This window comes from Lichenostomus cassidix, chromosome 3 (genome assembly GCF_008360975.1).
Source record: "Lichenostomus cassidix isolate B80296 chromosome 3, HeHo_3.0, whole genome shotgun sequence".
In the NCBI taxonomy this organism is placed as follows: Eukaryota; Metazoa; Chordata; class Aves; order Passeriformes; family Meliphagidae; genus Lichenostomus; species Lichenostomus cassidix.
The window spans coordinates 3551046-3567725 of NC_139483.1; the positions used below are offsets into that span (position 1 = coordinate 3551046).

The 16680-nt window shown below is 39.2% G+C and overlaps 1 protein-coding gene across 6 annotated transcripts in view; it reads left to right on the top strand.

Annotated features, from left to right (window-relative positions):
• The window catches only part of MACROD2 (mono-ADP ribosylhydrolase 2), an 824802-nt gene that overhangs the window by 750731 nt on the left and 57391 nt on the right, over positions 1-16680 (top strand). For 5 of the 6 annotated variants that reach the window (XM_085054069.1, XM_085054070.1, XM_085054073.1 and 2 more), the window contains exons 10-11: positions 6071-6112; positions 13189-13257. In XM_085054069.1, the coding sequence (XP_084910195.1) occupies positions 6071-6112; positions 13189-13257 (111 nt within the window). The remainder of the gene's footprint in view (positions 1-6070; positions 6113-13188; positions 13258-16680) is intronic. The other variant, XM_085054071.1, reaches the window with a different exon arrangement.

Consider the following 16680-nt stretch of genomic DNA (forward strand, 5'->3'; position numbering starts at 1 on the left):
AACAAAACTGTTTTTCAGTATTTTAAGGCAGAGAGGAAACAAGGAAGACATTTTTTTAAACTTGATACCTGTTTCCCTGAGGAGGGCCTTGCTCCTTTTATTTAAGGCAGAAGCATCTGGAAAATAGAAATCCAGATCTGATCCTGGTGTGAGCACCATTTCCTTCACTGGAATAAGGTTGTCCACAGCCAGTTGTTCCTGGCTGTGGGAACAGCAGCTACTGCATAGTCTCTGTATGCAGCTGAGGTTCATGTGGTTTGTGTGGTATTTTACAGCAGATCAAGTGATATGGTTCATAAAAGAGGTCATCAATGTGGTGACCAAAAAAAAACCCAGTGCCTAGCTCGGAGATTGGTGCTAAGGATTTCTATTTGATATGACTTCAAAGCTACAAACACATCCTACATTCTGTGAGGCTCTGGTGTGGTGGGACTGGTGTAACTAAGCAACACAGGAAGGAAACAGCAGTGTGGCCAGGATGTACAGAGTGTATCAGTGGCAGTTCCTTTATAATCAGACTAAAAAATTTCATTAAACTTGCTCAGTATCAGGTGGAGGTTTATAGAGTGCCTGCTGCTCTCTATGCAGGATTGTGTGATTAAAGGATAGAAATGTTTTAGAACCAAAATAAGTATCATTTTTATTTCCAAAGCAGAAGAATGCACTTTTTTGGTTAAGGATCTTTTTGTTTTACCCTTTTCTTTTTTTTTTTTTTTTTCCACTTCATCTTAGGAGCACTGAGGATGAGGGAAAGTTTTATAGAAAATAAAACTGTTTACTAGGAGAGCAAAAATGAGTCAGGCCTGTTTTAGTTCATCTCATCTGCCTGAGATTTCCAAACCTGCTTTTCCTCAAAGAAAATGCTGCCTTTTTTTGTGCTATTTTCTCTTACATTTCCCCAGTGGAGAACTGAGTTGGAGGAATCAAAACAACCAAAAGAGCTTGTGAGATCCTGGATTTTTGCAGGCCTCATATGTACATTTGGGCTTCAAAACCTTTCTTGTGGGGCTCACTGTGCTACAGCATTGCCTCTTGTGCTGAGGTGGACATAAAGCCTGTAAACTGTCGTGAAGCTCCTTTTGGGTATTAGCAGGGGTTGTAAGCCACCAAAAGAAGGTATTTTCAGTTGCTAGGGATTGTAAATAGATATGAGATACAATTATAAATCTCCCTAAGGCTGTGAAGGTGATTATGCAGTTGGGTGGTTGAAGCTTTGGGATAAAATTTTGGAAAGGCAGGTGTGGGAGAGAGAAATATGGGGACTGAGAACCAACTTGGTCTTTTCAGCTGCTGGAAAGCAGATATTATCATGGTTTAGATGTTTTGCATCAGGCAGGTACCCTGATCCACTCTACTGGCTGCTCCAAGACTGAATACAAAAAGTTTTTCAAGACTGACCCAAAATGCGATCCATTTTCCTCAAAGGTGTGAGTCTGACTTGCTGCTCCTCCTCTGTTATCCCAGTGGAAACTGTGTGGGCAGATCATGCAATACAAGCTAGGGAAATGCTTGGTACTAGGAACTTCTCCAGCCAAACCCCTATTTTTGCACAACAAACGAGCTCAAGAGAATGGATGCACATTTCAGTGCTGAAATTTTGGGGGGGGTGGGTGTCTTTTGGTTTGGATTTTTATTTTAAGACACCAACAGTATGATCACCAATTTGTTATTTCAGCCTCCTGTACAGCTCTGCCCATCTCACTGCTGGTTGCCAGAGCATGTTCATACAGGCTGCAGAGGGGATTTTTGGTGCATTTCCACAGTGCTCTCCCAGCTCTCCCCTGGTTATGGTCAATACATGGAGCCACACTTGCAAGGAGGAGCAGACTGAGACGTGTAGGCTGACTGGAAATAGGGAAACATCTGGAAATCAGGGAACTGCGTAAAATAGGGGAGAGGCAGCAGCCCAGGATGCAGAAGCTGAACACAGATGAAGCAGCAGCTTCCTGCAGCATGGAGCTGGCTCTCCTGTCAGAGCTTCTCAATGCCCACAGTTAAAAATAAAAAATGCCTGTGCAGCGCTGGCTCTCCGCATGAAGGAGAATGCAAATGGAAGTGTGAGAAACAAGGAGGAGGAAGTTTAATGGCTTTGGGGATTAGCAGTGGTATTTAGAGCCTTTCACCTCTCTGTTCCTAACATAAATCCTTACACAGATTGATGGTTTTAGCCATCTGGCTTGTATTTTCTTGTATGCCACAACTAGGGAGTCAGGGAAACAACCTGACCAGCAAGGCAAAAGGCAAAACAAAAGGATCTGACAGAAGGTGGCATCCCCTTCTCCAGTAAGAGCAGATATGGTGTAATTATTCTGTTTCCCAAAGCCTGGCAGATAACGAGGGAGAGGGCAATGAAGGAGCCTCAGCATCACTTGGCACATGACCCCAGCAGGGAGCCTGTGCCTTACACAGAGGCTTATGCTCTGAGCAACTTTCTCCCAAGTGTAAAACTCTCTGATCTTTAGAGATGTAGCTATCCCAGTGGGAGTTAGAGGGAGACTTTCAATCACAGGTTGTCTTTCAACTGTAAATTATTTTATACTTGGGTGGAAACTGTTCTCCTACACATCACCCATCTAATACCCTAATTTTACGTACTATAGCTCAATTTATAAACTGGAAAATTTTGCGCTCTCAACCATATGATAAATTTTGGATTACAAGGTTTTCTTGTATCCTAAGCCTTCTAAATGCTGATGTGACTTTTCTTGGGGTGGGCTGACCTTTCTGGTAGTCACTGTCAGTTTTCCTCTCATTCCAGGCTGCAAGGTCAGTCTTTCCTTTTCTTGCAGGGTCATCTTGGTAGAACTTCCCAAAATCAGGGCTTTAGTGGGGAAGTCATGTGAAAGGTCATTGTTCTGCTTCTCCAGCCAGAGGAGTGACCAAGTGGGTAGATGTGTGCACACACTAGAGCATGTTCTGCTGGTCAATTATTTTTCAAAGCTCTCAAGTGAGAGTGAGAAGTAGAGAGGATCTCACCTTTGGTCTTTCCAGTGGGGGAGTTTGGACAAGAAATATTGACAATATGTCTTTAAGGAAATGTTTCCTACTGTCAAAGATTCACTCTTAGGTTCTTCTGTGGTTTCACCCAGTTTTGCTTTGGGATTGACTGTCTGTGGTGCATATTTCAAACCAAAACAAACCTTTCAAAGGCTTCTGCTTTGAAAGGTTTGTTTTGGTTTGAAATATGCACCACAGACAGTCAATCCCAAAGCAAAACTTTGGGGTAAGAAAACGTATAGGGAAAATTTAAAAAAAAACCCACAAGCCCATCAAACAAAACTAGATATAACAAACCTAATTTATGGTAATCTTGGCACTGATTTTGATTTCTGTTAGGCATGTCTAACTTCATTAAAAAACATTTTTACTTCTTAAGAACCAATAACAATGAAACTGTCATTAATATTTTTTCAGGGGGTAAGTGGATGCCTTTTGGATAAAGACTTCTAAACCACTGTTTTTTAGCTCAAATAATTGGTTTTGGCATAGAGCTCTGTCAGCTAAACATGGTGTTTATCACTTCAGCCAGCCACACCAAGGTCAGTGAAAGAGAATGTTTTATATTTAACAGGGAAACGTTTCCACCAGATGGATTAAGAGTGTGAGAGTAATAATTACAGACACATGAAGCTGCTGGGAATTGCTGTGTGCCAAAGTAAAACTCACATTCATATCTAGATTGGGGTAAATTTTTCAAAGGCACCACAATGACTCCGAGATCATGTCACCAAGTGATTGGGAGACCAACTTCCATTTTCAGAAATGATGTGGAGACTTTACTGCCTTTCAGGAAGCCTTAGGTTCCTTTTCCCAGAAAAAAAACCCAGCCTTTAATTCACAATTAGTTCACAAAAGCAGTCCTTGCCTCTTCATAATTATATTGCATAATGACTTCCCTACTTTTTAATAACATCAGATTTCTTGTCTATGTCCATTATCACCAGCTTAGAAGCTATTCTGTTGCTTTGGGAATTTCATATTCCAAGTCACTTACAGAACTGTAATTAAGAACTTCCACAGAAGACCAGGTGATATATGTATGTTAAGATATTATATTCTGCTGATTTAGTGTCAAGTCTTGGATTAATTTGAAATTTTATCATGCTGGTTTCATTATAAACGCTTCCATGGAAAGAACATGTTATTGGAAACTGAATAATTATTAATCTCTGTGTTAACCAAATGTTGACTGAGCAGTTTGTTGAAGAATAGCAGAACTCCAGTTGAAAATCCTGGCTCTGTTGAAGCCAATGACAGAATTCCCATGGGCTTTAATAAGATTTTTCATTTTCTTATCTCAAAAATTACTTGTTTAGTCTCCTTAAGGTTGTGTGTACAAATCTATATTTGTATAGGAGAGGCCTATGTGCCTTTTTCACCTCCAAAACAATCATTTGAAGAATAAGGAAGAAGGAAATAAAATGTACAATGACTTTTTTCAGCCCTTTGGGCCAGACTAAAGTGTACTCAAGAGAAATGTAATCTGCTGTTGTTTAGTGCTTTCTGAAAGTTCTGCCCTCCAGATCATGTCTGAATGAGATGGAAAGGGGAGAAGGATGGATGCAGATCCATGTACTGAAGATCCAGAAGCATGAAAATTCTCACACTCATGACTTTCATGCTTATAATGAATTATAATGCCCAGTGGGGGCCTCTATTTTTAACCAATTTTTCTGCTCTGATGTTACTTAGAATAAAGTTTCAGACTCCAAATCCTGATGAGAGCAGCACCTAATCCTCACAGCCAGTCACAGCATTTGGATCTCAGCAGAGTTTCTGGTGTGACGTTCTAGCCCTGCAAATCTGGACCTAAATACTGCTGTTAGTTTCCATTAGCATTGCTATTATATTGCAAAGCTCCTTTGGGTTCCTGTGGTGGTCAGTCTTAATATGCACATACGCAAGTTTGGAAGATAGTAGGTCTCAGACAGAAGCTGTGGGCTTGCTGGAGAATTTGCACAATCATAGAATCATAGAATTATTGGTTGGAAGGGACCTTAGAGACCATCCAATTCCAACCCACCCTGCCTTGGTCTGGGGCACCTTCCACTGTCCCAGGTTCTCCAAGCATCATCCAGCCTGGCCTTGAGCACCTCCAGGGAAGGGACAGCCACAGCTTCTCTGGCAACTTGTTCTGCTGCCTCTCCACACTCACAGTGAAGAACAACATCCAATATCTCGTCTAAACCAGCCCTCTGTCACTTTAGAGCCATTCCCTCTTGTCCTGTCACTACAGGCTCTGGTTAAAGTCCTTCAGTAACTCCATTGGAAAGGATATAAATGGAGTCTGTATGAATCAGGAACAAAATTGACAAAAACTTCTGTGATCAGCGAGCTCTCCATTAAATGATTAAGGCTCTGCAACATTGAATTACCCAGATGTTAACTAAGGCTAATAATTTCTTTTTGAACACAGCAAAACAACTTGTAAGAAATTCCTTTGTTACCAAAATGTAACTTTTTGCAAAAGGAATCTGCTTTCCTTATCGCTCATCTTAATTTTAAAAATGTTCTGTTTCTAGCTAGCCCAAGTTAGACCCTCACAGAATCATTTTGTTCTTAAACCAATTTGCCTGTCTGGCAAATTTTTAGTTACTTTCTTATGTGATATGACTTCTGGGTAGCTAGTTCTCTTCTTAGCACAGCCAGCTGTTCCAGAGAAACAAAGCAAACTGAAGCTTGTCAAGTAAACCAAGAGCTCTGCAGGAAAGAGAATGGAATTTCCTGTTATCCCAGGAAATATATGATGGTATTACAGGGATGTAATTAAGACAGGAATATAATTAAGACAGGTATAACAGGAATTTCCTATTATACCTGTCTTAATTTCCAGAATCTTGTAAATGATGCAATGTTTTATTCCATGTCTTTATTCCCTGCATTTCCTGTGTCTGCTAGTAACCAGTATCAAAACCTTCTTTCCCATCTAGCTCCAGATTTCACTGCAAAATGTTAAACAGGAGGAGGCAAACTAAGAGATGGGCAATTTGAAATATGGAATATTTCATTTTAGATGTTTGCTGGTATTCATTCCTAGTAATCTTTTATTTTCACTTTTTTTTTTTGACAGATGATACTAATGAAGAAGGGGGTCAACTGAATGAAGAAGGAGGTGAGTAAAGATTATTTTATGCTAAAATCTATCCACTCAATGAAGCATAAACCAAACAGAAAAAAATCTAGAAATTAATTGCCTCGGTCGAGATAAGCAGTGTTAATCATTATTGCCAATATTACAACAGTCATCTCTGCTTTTAACACAAAATTAGGGTGAACCATCCCTGATAATAAATAGTGCATGGTAAGACTGGCCAAGGCTACTTTTTTAATGTCATAATCTGTTATGAGCCTCTGGGCAGTACTTCATCGCTTTTAATCGATAACTAGTTTGAAGATGAAGGGGAAATAATAACAATTCTTCAGTGACTCTGTCTGTAAAAAAGTGTGAATAGAGCAGTTCTTGAGTCATTTGCATTCTGAACAGGGGCAGTGATTTGTTCACCATGAAAACAGTAGCAAAACTCTTCCACAAACTCTTAAATACACTGAGCTTGATCAGACAGTGGTTCAGAGGATTTTTTTCTTGGTCCTCATACTTTGCTGTTTAAAACAAGTGTCCCTGTTTAGAATTTGTGGATGAGATGAAATGGAAATGATGCATAGGTAAAAGGTGAAGAAAGGCCAGAGGAACAAGAGAAGGAGAGCACAGAGGATTAGATAACTTCCATGAAGTAAGAAGCTTCCATTCAGGAGACTTCTAGTTTTTCTAGAAAGCATCATCCACTTAATCTTGACCAAGCTTTTTGTAACAGCCTTCCACCACAGCCCTCTCTGTTATCCCTGCTGGCCTCACCTGGAGGTCCTCAGTGAGATCCTCTCCAGTTCCATATGGATTTCTGTGCTGTGAAGGACCTCCTTTTATGAGCAGAGTAGCTCCCTATACTCCTCTGCTGCTCCTTCCAAACCTGCTGGTACCCCTATCCATCCTGATCCCATCTGCAGGAACATCCTGCAGGAGCTGCAGGAGCTGCAGGAGCATGCAGCTCTCCTCAGAAAAACACACAGGAGCAGAAAGGAGAGCCACGTGAGAAAGGCAGGGATACACGAGCCTGGAAACAGAGGAAAAAGCAGAATGTTGACTGCTTAAATTAGCAAGATTGTCCTAAAGAGAAATGGATTATGCTGATTTATGCAGCCACTTAATTACCTTAGAAATTAGAAATACTTGCAGAACGGTGCATATCCATCGGTGTGAAAACATGGATATACACAGATAGGTATGTGTTGTGCTGATGGATTAGCACGTTCTTTTATGCCTGTTCTGGCCTGTTGATTTTATTATGTATCATTGTAATTACATTTTGGTGTCAAGATTACTGGATAGGAACTTTCAGTAATTTTAATACAGTTAGTGCGATTGGTATAGCTGTATGAATATACATAAAAGTAGGGGGGAAAGCCCATCACTATAGAAAAAGCACTGACAAAAGATAATCCTACAGCTAAATTTGCAGTATTCATCTAACATTTCCAATTGCATTTTTTTTTTATATATTGTGGCATGTGTATTTTTATAAGCCAAATTATTCTGCTTTTTTGGTCTTGTTTTTATGGAGATTATGCAAATTAAATTGGTGTGGGGTTTTTTAAAAAGCATTTCAAATTCAAATTAAAAGGAAGTGCAATTCTACTTAATAGCCAGTCTCTTCTTTTTTTTGTCTTGTATCCCTCACAGCTTCATTAATTTATGTAAAGCTACATAGCTACTCTGGGAAATTATCACTGAGTTAAGTAATTTGAGGAAGATATTTCCCTACCTGTCTCTTTTTTTGTGCATCTGACATAGATCAGATCAAAGCTGCCCTCACAGGTCTGGGATGCTAGGATATTCAACAGCACATCCTTGGTGACTTTTGTATCAGTTGGAGATACTTTGGGAATCAGTGGCTGTCAGCAATCAGTACCTACAGCACTGAAAATAAATATCTTTTGTATATCTACCCCACAAGCTATTCCCTTTTGACCTATTTCGGGATGGAGTTTTTAATGACTGTAGGATGTGTTTACTGGAACTATAAATACAAACATAATTTTTGCATTGAGGGGAGTTTTCATTTTTATACTCAGATTTTTATCACTTTGGAGGATATCTGATTTTTACTGTTCAAAGGGGGAAATAGAGAAGTAACGTCTAGTCACCACTTCAGGATATTAATTGAATAATCATTCTTCATTCCTCTTGGCTTCATGGGTCATGGCTGCAGCAGATGGAGTCAACAGTTGGCACCAATACTGATGACCCTTTTTCCTTGAGCTGTCCCTGTCCAATCTGCTTTGGGGTCTTTTCTCCAATTCTTTTGCTTAAAGTGAAAAAGAAATGTTGGATTCCTAGAGAGCATATGTTGCAGACTACAGACATGTACAGGACCTTTGGCAGAGACTGAAATCTGAATTTTCCCTAAATTCCTGTGCCTCAATTTCCTTTTGGCTGAGTGTTTCTGAGGGCCAATATCAGACCAAGAGAAAACAGAGAAATACAAGCAGCCAAATGAGCTATGGGCTCACTGTGTCTGTACCAATCACACTTTGAAGAATGTAGTAGGATGATGAGGTGGAGGTTTCAGAATCAGTCCTGGTTTAAATCTAGTGCAAATTAGAGGGGAAAAAAGCCCCCCTGATCCTGATTTGGTGTCTGCTGAAGGCAGTGGGAATGTGCCCATTGGCTTCAGTGCCCACCAGATTAGACTTTAGGGATAGATGGAAAATTAACTGGGAGTAAGGAATAACAGATGACCAAGTGGGTGTATTATTGAGTGATGGATACATTAGGAAAATAACCTGTCTTGTGTTTCTACCATCCTGAAGTGCAAATACCTCATTACATGCAGAAAGGCCTTTCTTTCTTTGATTTATCTTCAAAATAAATAAGAGAATATCTCAATTACATCTGCTAGATAATATCCATTAATATCTACATTAATACTACAAAATCAACAAGCAGGAATTACCATTTTGTAAAGTTTATCACATAACATCACTGCATATATTGGATATACTAGAATAAGAAAAACATTTGAAAATAAAAATAATGCACTCTTGTTAAATATATACACTCAAATCCACTTCTCTAATGGCATTTGACTCACAGGATTTTAACCCATCAATCTGTTATTCTGAATGCTGGGTCTTGTAGCAGCTGCTGACTTAACAGTACCATTTAATCTGCAGTGCTTTGAGGTTATCAGGTGTCATGCAGTTGCTGCTGGAAGGGTTTGAGTCAAAAGGGCAGATAAAGTAATAGCAGGTCTTTGCCTGTGCAGGTCTACATCTCAGCTTTGCTCTCTAAATTATTTCCTACATAACCCAAGACAAGGATCAGATGACCCAGTAGTCAGTCTTTCTTGAGTGGTTTTTTTTTCCTTTTTTTTCCTTTTTCCTTTTTTCTTTTCCTAATGGTAACAGAATTAACTTATGTCAGTGCATAATAACATTACTATGTGCTGACATAAGTCAATTCTCCTACCACTACCATAAAAAAACCCAAAAAACAAAACAAAACAAAACAAAACAAAAAAAGAAACCACACCACTTAGGAAAAATTTTCAGTTCTGAATCTGTGTTCTCCCTCAACCAGTTCAGCTTCAGTCTCTGCCAGGAGCCAAAGCCTTTTAACCTCATCTCTATGTCTGTTGGCACACTACTGGCATTTCTCATCAAGTAGTTGTTCCTAATAAATGCCCTGCTGGCTATCCTGTTTCCATCCTGAACATCCTAATTAATCACCTATTCATTACTTAGAAGCCACAGCCAGCTAAAACAGCAGGATGAAGGATCTCATTCACACCAACAAGGGAAGCCCTATTACAATCAACACACATAAATACAGAATTTTTTGCATGTTCCCCTCTATGCACACCCTTGCACTTGGAGATTGTTTTTTGAAGGGATACTTTAGCTTTTTTGCAATCACTTGCAACAAGGAAGTTGTAAAGGATTTTGGGGATAGTTTACTTGGAGACAGACTGTGAGATTTAAATGACTTGTTGACAGTCTGAATTAGCCTGTAAAGAAGAAAAATTTCTCCCAGTGGTAGAGCTCAGAAACCTTTTTGCACAAATGGCCACAATTAGAAAAGCTTTGAATGATCAGTTTAGACACCTGGCCAGGTGTCCTCTTTTTAAAAAGAAATTTGCAGACAAAATTTCTGTAATATTCAGCTAACTGTTTGAAAGGATATACACACTGCTGGAGAGCAGAAAGGCTTAAGAGTTGTATTTGGACCATGGTAAATCTTTTTCTGTCTCTGGAATAAGGGATATGTGCTAAAAAACAGTGAATTTGTGATTGAAATCTGATTCTCCTGGGACACTGCCTTTACATCCTTTTGTTAGCACTTTGAAGGCTCTTTATAGAGTGCAAAAAGATCATTTCTTCTGAGATAGTAACAGTTCTGACTTCTCTGAATGGACTTCTCCTCCCTTCCCATCTTCGGGCTGTCAATTAAGGTGTTGGCTATACTATCTAATGTATTCAAATAGTCCTGAAAGAGCTGGCTGGACATTTGCACTTTAATTGATTGCCATGGGACATGTGGGACTGGAGGAAGCTTCAGAGATTGGTGTGATGATAAAATTCATCAGTAGAGGGGCAAGTGTTGACTGAAGCATTCCTACTGATTCAGTCCCCTAATGGGAATTCTTCTCAACCAACAAAGAGAGCATAGCAGCTAGCTCAGAGTGGCATTTGAACCAAAGAAGCCATATCTTGATATAGTCCATTATAAATATTCAAGTTATTTTTTTGAAGAAAGTGAGCGCATTGGCAGGAAAAAGTCTTCACAGGTCTGGTTATTTTCAGGATTTCTCTTTTGTATTAAAGTTCCTGTTGAAATCTATCAGTACTGCTCCTCAGTCTCTTAAAGGGTTGAAAAAGCATGTCTTTATTTGGCAGTTTTTACCTTTATTTTTCCCCACAGATTTTCTTCTGCCTTCTTCAGTCCAGAAAGAAATTCATCTTAGCACTTGAAAACTTGTTTTCCTCAAAATCCTGTGTTTGAATTTCCAATTCAGATGGGCAAACATGATGACATGATGTGTGACGTGTCCTGTATTAAGTGCTCTCAGGAACTCTTCTACCACCTGGTACCAAGCCTAGCCTCCAGGCTTGTTCTGCTGTGCAGTAGCTGGCTTTATTTACTGATTTCTAATCCTCTGAGCTCTATGGAGTTCTATAAAGAAACAGCAATTCCCTTCTAGTATAAATTCATAAGAGCAATGTTCAATTTGGCCTTTTTTTTCTCTTTTTTTTCATAAAGCTCTTTGATTAAAACTAAGAAAGTGAGACAGAATTTAATTACTAACATACAGATCTCCATTTCAGAATTTTTGTTGACATCTTGAATTTTTTTCCTGCCACCTTCCTGATCCCTAGTTCTTCTGGGTTTTTTGGGCATAAGTACAGTGGAATAACCAGTTTTCTGAGAGAGTGGGCTGAGGATGTTTCTCTGTTCCCTGGGCTTCATACAAAGCCAATGATTCACTCCCTTTCTGTCTCTTGAATGAACACAATATTCTTAGAATTATAGAATATCCTGAATTGAAGGCACCCACAAGAATCATTGAGTCCAACTATCCCTTGAATCTGCAAGTTCCCTTTTCAAATCCTAACTACTTTCATACCTCCTGTTTGGAAATTTTCAGCATTTTGGTTCCAGATCTATGTAACTGTGAAAGAGTAGAAGATAAAAGGGGAGAATATACATCTCTTAGCAGACCCAAATCCTTTAGGAGAGCTGGGCATCTGATTGTCTAGATCTGTTTAAAACTCCAGCAACATAAAGAGTAGATGATTGTTTGGGATATATGTGACAGCAGAAGAGAGCCTGGGAGTTTTTGAAACACTTGAGCAGTTTATAAAACACATGTAGATAGTTTTTCCTCAGTTGTTAATTAGTTAATCAGTCTGAAGTGATAGCATTATTCTTACTTTCTGATATCAACAGCAGTAACAGTAAATCAAATGAAGTCATATGTCTTCCTAAATTTCCTGGTTACAAGTGGTCAAGGTTTATTTCCAGCACACACAAAAGTGTGTTTTCTTTAGGCTTCTCCTTCTCCCAAGCCCTGAGTTAGCCACAAGGCATCAGGAGGTTTGACAGAAAGTCAAATGACAGAAAGTCATTTTCATGGTTGAATACATGCAGTAAGCGCAATGAATTGAGTTTTAATTGTCTGTCAGTCATTGTTTTCATGGTTAAGCAACGAGATTTGAAGAATGTTTTAATTAGGGAACCTGCTTTCATGAAATGTCTTAATTTATGAACACCTTTTATGCTTAATTTCCAGCTTGGCCTCCCTTTTTACTAACAGGCTTTCTCTGCTACCAGTTTGTGCCTTAGGTTGTGTCTTAGCAAACAAACAGTAATGTCATCCTTTATGTGAAGATGGAAGGATATTTTGAATATATTGTAGAAAAAGTTCATAATTTTTGAAGTTTAACCAACCAATATTAAACACTGTGAACCTCAGTCCCTATAAGTAAGGGAGATTTCACATTTGATTGGCCTCAATTACTTTTTTTACTCCCTTTTCTCCAGCTTGATGTTGCCTACTCTCTAAAAGACTGGAATGGATTTTTTCAACCCAAACATTTCTGTCTTGAAAAGGTTTCATTTCTTAACTTCACTATCAAATTTGTTTCCCTACCTTTCATTTAATTATTAATTTCAGTCTCTATTCATTTGTTATTGTCTTAAAACAGTGAATGGAGAATTGAGCTGAGAGGAAAAAAGCATTTCATTCAGATTATTTCTCCACAGTTCCATGATGCAGTATAATAAATATTATGTTTGGAACAACAAATTAAAACATTAGTTGTTTGGGATTTTTAATTATTGTTTCTGGAGAGATTAAGAGCTTGTGAAGTAATATGTTATTTCAGTATGAGCTTTCTTCACTTCTGTCCTGTGAAAGTCAGAGAAAGTCCAGTCCAGGCTGAAAGACACATACCTATTATAAATTTTATAGGAGATGATGCAGTAATTAATTCTGGCAACAGAAAGATAGGCATTGAGTACTGAATGGAGTGCTGAGATAAAACATACAGTTGTGGTATCATACATGGTAATATCTGATACAATGAAACCATTTCCAAATAATACATGTAATTTATAATTTTTTATGCTTAAAGAAGGCCAGCCTCCATCTCCCACAAAGAGCAAAGAAGAGCAGCCTGAGGACCTGCAGGATGATGCTGAAGGTAGGTGGTCTGACAGCTTCTCAGAGCTATTAATCATTTCACATTTGGAGAAAAAGTTTCTTCTGAACTCTTGGGAAAGAACTGGAAACCTTTCAGTTAAGAATGCTGTTTACACACACTTGGAGAGTTCTTTTTGGCCTAGGTAAGGGGATTACAAGTCTTCTGAAGTATATTTCATCCTAAGGTAGATTCACAATTACAAATCCTATTTTCATGTGATGGGCTGCTGATTATTGCTGATACATCTTGATCAATTGCTGCTGTTTTATCTTTAACCTGTTCTGACTTTATGTAATTAAAAAGCCCAAGCATAATCCATGTTGTGCAGGGCTTGGGTCACAGTCTGGTTGGTTAAGCTGGTCAGGTACCTGCTGCTGAGCACAGAGCAATATAATCCTCACTTTCCTTTTGGACAAGAGGTTTTTGCTGCTTTCCTTTCTACAGTGTTTATGTTTCTAGACCTTAAACGTCTATCTGCAGTTAGAAGTCACACATGGTTAACATCATGCCTATAGTGTCATTCCTCTAAGGATACTTTCATCCACTTGAGTCTTCCCAGGGCAGCTTGTCCATGTGGATGGAGGCAAACGCAGTCTATGTTGTTCTGAAACTGGATCAAAGTATATTTTCCTAATCTGTATCTCATTGGGAGAGTTGTGAAAAGGTGTTAACATCAAAGACTTGTTTTCAGAGCGCACAGTTTCACTCTGATGTCAGATATGTGGAAGAGCAAAACACCCGAATGCTGAAGAAATTCCCCTTCTGTGAAATGGTTCAAAGGATGAACCTTAATCTTTAATCCATGGCAGCTCCTTATCATGGATTCTTTTTGACCTAGTATTCCTCAAATGGCACGTCTCATTCTGCACCTCAACCAGTGGTTCCAAAACCTTCAGCATTTTGACCTAGCACCGTCCATTCAGCTCCCAAGATATTCTGGCTGGGGTATAGTGTGAGTGACAAAGAGCAGAAAAATGTTAATATTTATCACTTTAAGTGACTGCTAGTAACATCTTGTCACTAACATTGTGCCTGGTTGTTAAAGGCAAGTACTTAAAGCAGCAGTTGTCATCACCTGGAAGGTGTGGAGGGACCCAAGAAGTTTCATCACACCTGGGCATCTTTCCTTTCATGCTGCACTGAACCCTGACACTGAATTTAAAATACCAATTTTATGTTTGGATTAGAGAATTCAGCGATGACAAACCACATGTCCATTTGTCTGTGGGCTAACCCGTGGGTGGGATTGTGCTGATACTTTCAATATTCCTCAAGAGGCAGAACAAGAGTTGTTTTATGACATATTCTTACATGGAGTGAGGCTGAAAATTTTCACTGTATCAGTGTCTTGAAAAACAAACAAAACAAAACAAAACAAAGGAGGAGGAAAAGTATTGTCAGACTGTAAGGTTTTCCTTCCATTCCAGAATTAACTGATATTGTTTCACTCTTTCTGTGGCTCCCTAGATACAGTTTCCTATTTCTCTGTGCCTATCCATGTTTCCTGGTGATCTACTGTTCACTTTGTGATGCACAAATAAATGCATTGGAACGGCAAAGTAAATAGTATGGCAGTAGAATTATTGCATCACTCCTGAGCTGTAAAATGCCTGAACTCCTTGAATTTGATGCCATACAGTAGATTTTGCTGATGCATATTGACTGCTGCAGCATTTCACATAGCCAGTGGCAGAGCCCCTGTCTCCTAGGCAGGAACCTAACCTGTAATGTTTAGGATTAAAAGTCTAAATTTAGCTTCAAAAGTTGTTGTGATGGCGAAAAAAACAGGTGATTGAAGTGTTTGCTGAGGGGCCTGGGGAGAGAGCTGGATGGGATTTCTCTGGCATTACCTGTGCCTCTGGAAGAGGAGCAGGAAGTTGGGCTCCAGACACTGAATTCCTAGCAAGTTGCCAAGTGGCTGGAGTGTAATGTACCACACCTGTGAGCCATTTCCCTTGAAGTAAATGGGATTTGCACATGGTTGTCTGAGAAGATTATTTCATTTCTCCTGGTCTAATTATTACCTGTTGGTTTTGACTAATTAAAAGAACTTTTAATGGGGAGCCGTGAAGATTGTGAAAGTTCTGAATGTGTGACATGAACCACAACTACATGTCTGAGTAGTTTTGTTCAGGTAGGGGTTTGTCTTCACTGCCAAAAAGCTACATTTTTTTCTTTTTAAAAGAAAAACTGAGCAGCTAATGCATGTAAACAGTCTTGAATAAAACAGAACAAAGCCAAACTCTGCCTGAGGTCAACTCGGTTGAATTTCCCTCAGTGTAAAACTGAAGTGCTTTGTGGTTTGGTGGGTTTAAACTTTGGGATAGTTCCCTTTAAGTGTCCCAAGTTTAAAAAAGAAGAAGAAGAAGACGAAGGAGAAGGAGAAGGAGAAGGAGAAGGAGAAGAAGGAGAAGGAGAAGGAGAAGAAGAAGAAGAAGAAGAAGAAGAAGAAGAAGAAGAAGAAGAAGAAGAAAAAGAAAAAAAAAACCCCACCCAAAATCACACACACACACAAAAAAGCAAACAAATATAAAAACCAAATCCCCACTAAAAAAATAAACAAGAACTCCCAAAAGCCCGACCCATACCTTTTAGCAATAAAAGCAACTCCAAATTTAACATAGGATATTATTTTCCCCTTGGTAACATGACCAGCTATAAAATATTTAACAACTATACACTGAGACACAGGAAGAACCCAATGCATTTTCCTCTGCTTGGTTGTGAGTGTCCTTTTAGACTGAAGATGGGAGTGCAACTTGCAATTTTAGCAGCCTCTTGTCTGCCCTCCTGGCAATCTCTCAAACCTTTTCCACTAAGTTCAGCAATATTTCTGCTGTAACGTTTTTCACCAGCTCACCAGGCTGGTTCATTGGCTAGAGGTAATAGAGCAATATCTTTGCAGTGCATGTAAAAACTTCCACAGAAGATTGGGGAAAGTAAGTTCCTTTATTATTACCCTCTTTGCAATCAAGGAAAGGCAAGTAAGTGGCTGTATGTAAGGAGCTTGTTTTGCAGTAAGCTGAAATAAACACTTGACATGCTAATGAGAGCAATCTTATACCAAACCTGCAAAGTATTAATGGTGTCTGTTATTATGCTATTAGATATATTGTTCTCTGCCTCCAGACTGCTGGTAGAGAAAGGTAAGTGTGAACTGCACAGCAGATTCTCATGGCAGTGGTTGTATCCCATAGATTTTCACTGCAGAGATATTGTCTGTGAAAATGGATAGACTGGGCAACATCTTGTACTCCCAGGTTCCCTGCAGTATTTCAGGTTTGACATGTGCAAATGTGCCATGTAATTTTCTTCTGTTTTGCTCTTTTTTTTTCTTCCACTCCTTCCCTGCATCCTGGGAGAGTCAGAGCAGCCAGGGATAATTTTGCCTTTCCCTCAGTCAGGTGCATTTACTGATTGAGT